The following is a 10,147-nucleotide window of genomic DNA, read 5'->3' as shown; positions in this document are numbered from 1 at the left end:
ACCAAGTCAAATAATCGAAGGGCTCGGTTGGTGACTTTATCGCAGAATGAGTCCAAACGGATGTAGGCTTGCTTCATGGTCTCAAACCTACTCCCTTTAGCATCCTGATAAATCTTAAATGTCACCCAAGAGCCCTCCAGCTCATCCTTGGCGGTGCTGATTTGATCGCGAAGGGACTTATGTTCGGCCGAACGGTTGTCCCGCTCGGTGACCAGGAAGTCTTCAGCCTCCTTCAGCTTCTAGGCGAGGGTTCGGGCCTCCTTATTCTTCTTGTCCAAATCGGCGATGGCCCGATTCTTCCTCATGTTCACTGACTCGATCTTGTTGTCAAAAGTGGTGACTTGTTTGTTATGTCGGTCCAGCATGGTGGCTTGGCCGGCACTCTTGGCCCGTTCGGCCTCGAGCAGCTTCTCGCTCTTCTCTAGGGTGGCCTGGAACCTTGCCACCTCGGCGTCCGTCTTCTTCTGAGTGGGGAAGGATGGGCCACTCGAGACTTGGAGCTTCTTGAACTCATCCTCCAAGAAGGCGAGCCTGTGGCATATCGACAGACTCTCCACACAGTACTGCGAATAAATGAGAAAAGGTTAGCGCCAAAACGGAGGTAAGCCATGGATTTACATTGAGATACTTATGTCGGTGGCCATTTGGGTGTGACTGTTGGCGAGGGCACCTGGAGGTAGTATGCCGCAAGGGCTCGGACATCCTCCCAAACTTTGACGAGCAGCCCCCGGATGATGATTTGGTGCTCGGGGGTCCAGGACTGAGCGCTCGGCTCGCTATAGTCTTCCGTTGGTAGATGGAGGATCGTTGTGACAGATCATCGGCCGCTCGGGGCCGAGTGAGCTGAGGCCTCCCGATCGGAAGCTGGTAAAATGCCAGACCGCTTAACCTTCAAGGGTTTCGGTGGCGACGGCATAAAGGCCACGGGTGATGCAGCGACGACCCCCCGCGGTAGCTCGGCCAGGGAGGGCATCCGATCGGACGAGGAAGCCTCCACAATTTCTGAAAGAGGAGCTGGAGTCGAAGTGCCGACCTGCTCGGCCGACTGCACCGCCGATATAGCAGAAGGCTCGACCCTTCGCCTTTTGCTCGGCCGACTACTGCCCTGCCAGACGAAGTTTTAGACTATCTTGAGTGAGGTCGAGTGTTCTTGTAAAATATAATTTTTTTTGAAGTCTTAATGAAAGCTCGTCTGCTCGGATGAGTTTTATCTCTTTGAATGTTTCTTTGACTCCCCTTGAGCATTATGCAAACTCGTGGCCTCATTACTCCGATCATCCATAATTAATCTATCCAGCCAACCGCTCCTCTTGCATCCGGAGTTCCATTATGATTCTGATCAGCCCTAGGAGCATTCCGAAGAATAGTGACAGATGGTCACTATATTCAAAAGATTTCATTTTTTTTGAAGACCCGCTCAACCCCGAATGAGGGAGCTGGGAGAGCCAATATGCTGGTCTAAGACCAGTGACGAGCGTAGACTCGAGTTTAAGGTCACCGCTCGAATGTTGATGTGATCCCAAATTTAAGATCGTCGCTCGACCGTCGATGAAGAATATGCGTAGACTCGAGTTTAAGGTCGCCGCTCGATCGTCGATGGAGACAAGGATTTAAGGTCGCCGCTCGACCGTCGATGGAGACAAAGATTTAAAGTCGTCGCTCAACCATTGGTGGAGACACACGTTTAAGGTCGTCGCTCGACCATCGATGGAGACAAGGGTTTAAGGTCGCCGCTCGACCATTGGTGGAGATACGCATTTAGGGTCGCCGCTCGACTATTGATGTAAACTAGATGTAGACCCAGGTTTAAGGTCGCCGCTCGACCATTGATGTAAACTAGATGTAGACCCGAGTTTAAGGTCGTCGCTCGATCATTGACGTTTGCTCGGGTTTCTAGTCGCTGCTCGACCATTGAGGGAGATGCACTTAAGAGGCCTTTGCTTTTTATTCAAATTTTGCCCTGCGCTCGGAAGACATACAAAAAATACAAGGTACAGTATTCACTCGTGCACCTCTCATCCAGCCCTGTAAGGTTGAAGATGATTTATGCTCCATGGCCTCTCGAGCTGTCTTCCCTCTTCATCCTCCAGATAATAAGCACCCGAATGGAGCTTCTGCATGACATTGAAAGGCCCTGTCCATGGGGCTTCGAGCTTGGTGATGTCACCGACCAGCTTCACTTTCTTCCAGACGAGATTACCAACCTGGAAGGATCTCAGGATCACTCTCCGTTTCTAGTTCTGTTTCATCCATTGTCGGTACGTCGTTAGCCAGATCGCTGCTTTTGCCCACGCTCCATCCACCAAGTCGAGCTCCATCAGCCTCCATTCATCGTTTCCTTTGTCGTAGAGCTGTATCCGATCGAATTCTACTCTGACCTCTACGAGGACAACTACTTCTCCACCGTATACCAAATGGAAGGGTGTTACGCTGGTCACCTCCTTCGGGGTCGTGCAGAGGGCCCATAACATGCTGGGGAGTTCATCGACCCAGCTGCCTCCAACGTAGTCGAGTCGAGCACGTAAGACTATGAGGATCTCCCGATTGGTGACTTTGGATTGCCCGTTGCCCTGGGGGTGAGCTATAGAGGTGAAGGCTTGTTGGATGTCATAGCCCTCGCACAACTCTCTGAGCCTCTGACCAGCGAATTGCCTTCCATTGTCAGATACGAGTCGGCATGGGATGCCGAACCGACAAATGATGTTCTGCTAAATAAATTTGATGATCATCTGCTCGGTGACTCTCGCAAAAGGCTCAATTTCCACCCACTTAGAGAAGTAGTCGATTGCGACGAGCAAAAACTTTCGCTGATCAATCGTCATTGGGAATGACCCAACGATATCCATGCCCCATTGGTCGAATGGGCATGATACAATGTACGCTTTCATTCCCTCGGTTGGTTGGTGCGGCATGTTGTGATACTTCTAGCAGGACAGGCAAGTGGCCACCGTCTGAGCGGCGTCCTCTTGGAGGGTCGACCAAAAATATCTGGCCAGGAGTATCTTTTGGGCTAATGCACGACCACCCGGATGATCTCCGCAAGAGCCTTGGTGCACCTCCCACAGGATGTACTCGGTGTCCTCTGATCTGACGCACTTGAGAAGGGGCCTGGAGAAGGCTCTCTTGTAAAGTTGATCCCCGATCAAGGTAAATCGCCTAACCCTCTTCTTCAATAAACGGGCTTCTTCCGGATCAGAAGGTGTAGCTCCCGAACACAAAAACTCTGTCAGAGTTGTCCTCCAGTCATTCGAGAAGGTTATTCCTTCCATTCGGTCGATATGCATCACAAGCAAGACTTGCTCGATCTGCTGACCTATAACAATCGGTGTCAGCGAACTAGCTAGTTTCGCTAACTCATCCACCGTCTGGTTCTCCGATAGGGGGATCTTCTGTATAATGACCTCCTGGAAGTTGGCGTTCATCTTCTCAAACACCTTTGCATAGAGCCTTAGCCGAGCGTTGCTTATCTCGAATGTCCCGGATAGTTGCTGGGCAGCAACCTGGGAGCCCGAGTGGATGAGAACTTTAATTCCTCCAATATGCTGAGCTGCCTACAGGCCGACTATCAGTGTCTCATACTCTGTCTCGTTATTAGTGGCTCGATAGTTCAGTCGAACGGACAACTACATCTGGTCCTCCCGAGGTGAGATAAGTAATATGTCGATTCCGTTGCCTTGTCGAGTAGACAAGCCGCCCACATATATCTTCCATGTTGCCGCCGGCTCATCACTCTGGACTTCTATGATGAAATCTACCAAGGCCTGAGCCTTGATTGCTGCTCGGGGTTGATACTGAATGTCAAACTTGCTCAGCTCGGTCGTCCATTTGATTAGCCTTTCCGATGCTTCCAGGTTAAGAAGGACTTATCCCAAGGCATTATTAGTTAGTACGATGATTATGTGTGCTAAGAAGTATGGATGCAACCTTCGAGCGGCGATAATCAAAGCATATGCTAGCTTTTCGGGACCGGTGTAGCGAGATTCAGCATCCTTCAATATATGACTCAAAAAAGGCCGTTCTACCTAACTAGGGTCGTTCCGACCGCATGCTCATTGGATGATAAATAGATCCAGAGCGGCTCACCAATAATTGGCTTGGCTAGTACATGCAAGGAATTTAGATATTCCTTGAGCTCTTCCAATGCCCAATCGCACTCAGCATCCCAATGGAATTTTGTGGCTTGACAAAGCACCTTGAAGAATGGCTGGCTCCAGTCGAATGATTTGGATATAAATCCGGATAGTGCCATGATCCGATCGATCAACCGTTGAGCTTCCTTCAAGTTTCGAGGTGGTGGCATGTCTTGCAAAGCTTTGACCTTGCTCAGATTAACTTCAATGCCCCGCTCGGTGACGATGTAGCCTAAGAAGTGACCACTCTTTACGCCGAACAGACACTTGTCGGGATTCAGTTTTATCCCATAAGTCCTCAGTGTCTGGCAAGTCTTGTTGATATCTGGCATAGGTCAGCAGCTTGGAGGGATTTAATTAATATGTCGTTAATATATAACTCCATATTACGGCTGATCTGCCGTCGGAACACTTTATTCATCATCCTCTGGTAGGTGGCTTTGACGTTCTTGAGTCTGAACGACATGACGTTGTAGCAGTACATTTCATTGGCCGTAATAAAGCTGACCTTCTCCTGGTCTTCCTAGGTGAGTGACACTTGGTGGTACCCTTGATACACGTTAAGCATGCAGATCAGCTCGCAGCCCGCCGTCAAGTCCACCATCTGGTCTATCTTGGGCAGGGGATAAAAGTCCTTCAGGCACGCCTTGTTCAGATCACGAAAGTCGATACAGACCCACCATTTGTTACCCGGCTTGGAGACCAGCACGACATTGGCTAACCAGCTCAGGAATTGAACTTCCCTGATATGGACGACCTCCAACAGCTTCTCTATCTCTACCCGGATGATCACATTCTTCTCCACGCTAAAGTCCCGTTTTCTTTGCTTCACCGGCTGAGCGTCCGGTTGGACATGAAGCTCATGCTGAGCCACGCTCGGGGAGATGCCAGGAAGCTCATGGGTCGACCATGTGAATACGTCGTGATTTTGTTTAAGGTAGGCGATCAACTCTGCCTTCTTCTCCTCCTCCAGGTCGACGACGATGAAGCTTGTTGCTTCCGCTCAGCTGGGGTGGATCTAGACCTCCTCCTTTTCTTCATATACCAAGGTAGGGGGTTTTTCTGTGATCGCATTTACCTCCAGTCGCGGGGTCTTCCAAGCGCTCCTAGCCTTGGACTTGATCATCACCAAGTAGCATCGTCGGGCGGCCAGCTAATCACCTTTGACTTCACCCACCCGGTCGTCCACCAGGAATTTGATTTTCTAGTAATATGTCGATACTACCGCCCGGAACTTGTTGAGGGTGAGTCGGCCCAGTATGACATTGTAGGCCGACGACACGTCCACCATGATGAAGTTGGTGGTCCTAGTTCTCCTCAATGGCTCTTCTCTGAGCGAGATTGCCAAGCAGACTTGTTTGAGCGACAGTACTTCGTTCCCCGTGAAACCAAACAGCAGAGTCGTCATAGGCAACAACTCACTCCAATCAATTTACAGCTGATCGAATACCTTCTTGAAAATAATATTCACCGAACTTCCTGTATCAACAAAAGTTCGGTGAATTGTGTAGTTAGCAATTATCGCTCGGATGATCAACGCGTCTTCATGGGGGATCTCCACCCCTTCCAAGTCACTGGGGCCAAAGTTGATCTGGGGCCCTCCGACCTTCTCCTTGCTGCATCCTATGGCGTGGATCTCCAAGCGTAGAGCGTACGACTTTTTTGGCTCTGTTGGAGTCGTCGCCGATCGGTCCTCTGGCTATCATGCCTATATCTCCTCAGGAAGCATTATTTCTACTTTTCTCTTCCCGAGCGGATGGTCTATTTCGCTCTGTCGGGGCTCGGGAGGGATCGGTGCCCTCCCTCCGCTGATGTTGGTGGTGCCACTCGGGCGCTCTTTTGTCATCCTCCCACCGCTCAACGAATCTATGTCTTTGTCGTCGGTCGGGAGAAGGCGGTTGGCGACGGTATCCTCTTAGCGCCGGTCGGCTGACTATCGGTGTCAGTTCATGATAATCCCGCGTGTTGTGAGTCACCGACTGGTGGAACGAACAAAACATAGGCATCCAAACCTTGCCCTTCAACACCTTCAGCCGACCAGACGTCACATACTGTACGGCATGTGCCCTGGTCTCCTGGTACGATTGCGCTCCTTCAGCCCTTGGCCCCTTGGGTGGCTAATGGCTACTTGAGGGTCGGTGCTCGGTCGACGCCAAATGTTCGATCGACGCCTTCTTTCTTCTGGCTACCTGGGCTTCTTCCACATTGATGTATTCATTATCTTTCTTGAGTAAGTGGTCAAAGTCCCGGCGCGGCTTCCTGATGAGTGACTGGAAAAAATCTCCTTCAACAAACTCTTAAGTGAAGGCGTTCATCATTGTCTTAGACGAGACCAAAGGGATGCTCATGGTCACTTGGTTGAAGCACTAAATGTACACTCATAGCGCTTCCTTGGACCCTTGCTTTAGGGTGAAGAGGCTGACGCTCGTTTTCTGGTAGCGTCGGCTGCTGGTGAAATGGTGCTAGAACGCGGCTCAGAAGTCTTTGAAGCTCTGTGTTGAGCCGTCCGACAACCTTCGGAACCAGTGCTGCACCGATCTGAAGAGAGTCTTGAGGAAGACTAGACACTTCACTCCATTTGTATATTAGTGCAGTGTGGCTTCATTGTCGAACCGATCCATGTGATCATCTGGATCGATCGACCCATTGTACGTCCCGATTGCCAACGGTGTGTAGTATCTGGGCAGAGGGTCTTGTAAGATCTCCTTTGTGAACTGTCGGTTGATCTATTTGGGAGGCGCATTGCTTGGGGCGCCTTGCCTTTATGTGTGTCCCGAATGGGAGCATCATCCGAAGATGATCCCCGCTCCTGATGCGCTTGGGCTATCTCCGAGGGGGTTTGGAACAAAGTTCGATGGAAGTGGATAGGCGTGGGCGGCGCTTCTCCTTACGTGCCGATCAGCCTTCTGTTCTACCCCCACATGGAGAGTTGCTCCGCTCAGTCTTCTTGCCCCGCTAGCTGTCGGCCGCCGATGTTGCAAGCTGCGGCGCTAGCCGATCAGCTGGCACTTATTGTTGTTGTTGCTTGATCATTTTTGCTGCTCAGACCTGAATGAGCATCTCAAGCTCCTCCTGAGTGAGCGTCATGGTGGTGAGTCATTCAACGCCCTTCATCTTCTCGGCTCGGATTCAGGTGACATTCCCACAGATGGCGCCAAATATGATCTTGTCCGAAAGTCAAAGAGAGGGAAAGATGGGGGTGTGGCGCTCACGCTAACCTCTTGTGGACTCCGCGTGGACCTACAACACGGACTATATCAGTACCGAGCCAAGGAAGGGGTCCCCTGCGTTGGCCCTCCGACACTCAAATTAGTCACCGGCGATGAGGAATGAAGCGGAGCAACAAGAACTGTAGCACAAATAGTGAATATTACATACCTCCGTTGATGCTTGGACCCCCCTTTATATAGAACTCCGGAAGCGCACGTGCACACCTCTCAAGGTGAGCATGCATCCTAAAGCTTTCCCTGAAAAACTTGTCAGTAAAGTGTCCCTGACACAGTACCTTAACGGGTCGAGCATATCTCTGAAGTGACAGTGGAACCTTCCACCGTATGATCTTCTGGCAGCCCATGCCCGGTGGCGGCGACACCAATTTCCAAAAGGATGTTGAGGGATATCAATGTACTGTACCACCAGGCTGAGCAAGTTGGCCGCTAGGCCATCTATTCGCCGCTCTGGTGCCTGTCTGAACGGCCAGAACCTCGATATTCCTTGTTTATTTGAACGAAGTTCTACTTTATCACTGTCGAGTCCTGCTGTCAGGTCGAGCAAGGTAGCCGCTCGGTTGAAGTTGAACTCTGTCGATGTTGGGCTTTGCTGTCTAGCCGAGTGGGGTAGCCGCTCGGCTTGACTTCTGCACATTATTCTCCCTTGAGCATCGGTTGTTTGAATGCTCTCCGTGTCGAAGGTGATGGCGAGTCGGAGCCTTCTCACCGGTCGGGGAATGCTTCGCCCGACCGGTTGATGCCATCTACATGTTGACCGCCTTGACTTTGACCTCCACCATGGCCACGGGGTGGGGCCCTTCATCATCACTGCATCACTAGGGATCATGCATATCTATCTAGGCATTTTAGAAATTTTGAACATTCACCTAGGATGTCACTTGTTAGTAAATGTCATTGTCCTTAATTACAAGGAAATTAAAATAATACATGATGAGTTATGACATACATCAAAAAGAAATAATTTTCAAAAGAAAACATACTATAGCTACATGATGTATGTATGACATGACATGATTTTTTTTATTTTTCATAATAAACATGAATGCAAAATATGATGTCATGGCATATGATGGGCAAACAATCATGACAATTAGTATAAATAAAATATACCTACATAACCTATCTAAGTATCCTTAAATCCTTAGCTAAACCAAAATTGATCCTAGATTGTCCTTATTTTCTTAAGAAAATGTCAAAATCTAACTTGACATTTCTTTTGCGTCTTGATTTATTGTGCCAAATAAAATTAAGTCCAATTCCTCAAATTTTGGCACATTTTACTCTTCCAAAGATTAATCAATTTATCCTTTTCATTTTCAAAGGTTAACAAAAAGCTTGAAAATACCTCCAAATGTCAACTTTATCATGGTTGGGTTAACCACCCTTCCCATTTGGAGTTGACACTCTCTAAACGCATCTAGGGTGTAGAGAATATGCTCCTCAGAACCCAAAACCTATTGGTGTTCCTTGGATGCTCTAGGTACTCACTAGGGATAACCTCCCTAGATAGCTTCCTAATGACTTTTCTAGGCTTCTTAGAAGCCTTGGTCACTTTCTCCAGGTCAACTCTAGGGATAGCTTCCCTTGTGACATTCTTGGTGACTTTCTTTGACTTCTTAGAAGTCTTAGTCACATTTGTTGTTGCAAAGATACTCATAGGGATAACTTCCCTTGTATCCTTGACTTGACTCCTAGATCTAGGATTGGTTCCATAGGTATATGGAACCCTATGATACGAAGCTACATTCTTCTTAGCCTTAGATTTGTATCCCAACCCTCTATGGCTATAGAATGACTCTTGTTTATCTAATCCTAGGTTATTATTATTGGACCCTTGTTTCTCAAGTGTGATTTTTCTAGGAGCTCTCTCTAATTTATTAAGTCTTGACCTTAAGACTTGATTTTTCTTCCATAACACCTCAACCTTAGATTCTTCACTAAAGCCTTGATTTTTCTTTTTCTTAGGCAAAATCTAGAATCTTTAGAGTTATTTCCTAAATTGTTTTCTACCATCCTAGCCTTAGGTGTGGTAGTCTTAGCATGATGGGCCACATGATTTTCCTTAATTCTATCATGCTTCATATTTTCATGATAAATAGTATTAAAATGATATAAGTTAGAACTAGCATGCTTTTTTATCATGATTCAAAGTAATTGGCTTAATAAATGATACCTTGGGTTTGCTTTTGAGAGCTCCCCCTTGATTTGAACTTCCTCCCTTGAGCTTGGTTGACTTCTTTCCCTTTGGACATTGGCTTCGATAATGTCTATTTGCTTACACAAGAAACACACAATGTGTTCCTTGTTCTTCCTTATCACGGGGCCAACCTTCTTAGGCTTCTCCTTAGCCTTGGATGCCGCTTCCTTATTCTTGGTCAATTTTAGGCACTTACTCTTGTAGTGTCCATGTTCCCTACATTCAAAGCAAATAATATGATTTTTATTATTAATTAAACTACTTATACCTTTAGGTGTAGGGATGACACTTGATCCTCCATTTGATGTCTCTTGATTTTTAAAAGATGCCCCATCTTCTTCTTCTTCTTCTTCACTTGACCCGGAAGTAGAAGCTTCTTCTTGCCACTAGAGGTGGAGGCCTCTTCATCTTCATTCTCTTGCACATTAAACAATGAGTATGCTCCCTCTTTTCTCTTTTGGATGTACTCCTTTGAGGATGAAGTTTCTTGGACTTCTTCTTCGGAAGTTGAGCATCTCTTAACTTCAAAGTCCTCTTCCTCTTGATCTTGATCCAATGAGTGACCCTTTTTAGATTTTTCTTAGTTTGGT

At 47.9% G+C, this 10,147-nt stretch overlaps 1 protein-coding gene across 1 annotated transcript; it reads right to left on the bottom strand.

The window, feature by feature from the left end:
- Window positions 1–2,015: 2,015 nt before the first annotated feature.
- On the bottom strand, window positions 2,016–4,462 carry LOC122048221. Its single transcript, XM_042609815.1, has 4 exons — window positions 4,106–4,462; window positions 3,057–3,551; window positions 2,304–2,636; window positions 2,016–2,204 (listed from the first exon to the last, which is right to left on the bottom strand). The coding sequence occupies exons 1-4, from the start codon at window positions 4,460–4,462 to the stop codon at window positions 2,016–2,018; spliced, it is 1,374 nt and encodes a 457-aa protein (XP_042465749.1).
- Between the last annotated feature and the right edge of the window lie 5,685 nt (window positions 4,463–10,147).

This window comes from Zingiber officinale, chromosome 2B (genome assembly GCF_018446385.1).
Source record: "Zingiber officinale cultivar Zhangliang chromosome 2B, Zo_v1.1, whole genome shotgun sequence".
NCBI classification, from domain to species: domain Eukaryota; kingdom Viridiplantae; phylum Streptophyta; class Magnoliopsida; order Zingiberales; family Zingiberaceae; genus Zingiber; species Zingiber officinale.
The sequence above is the reverse complement of the archived record's forward strand: the minus strand, read 5'-3'. Positions and strand labels throughout refer to the sequence as shown.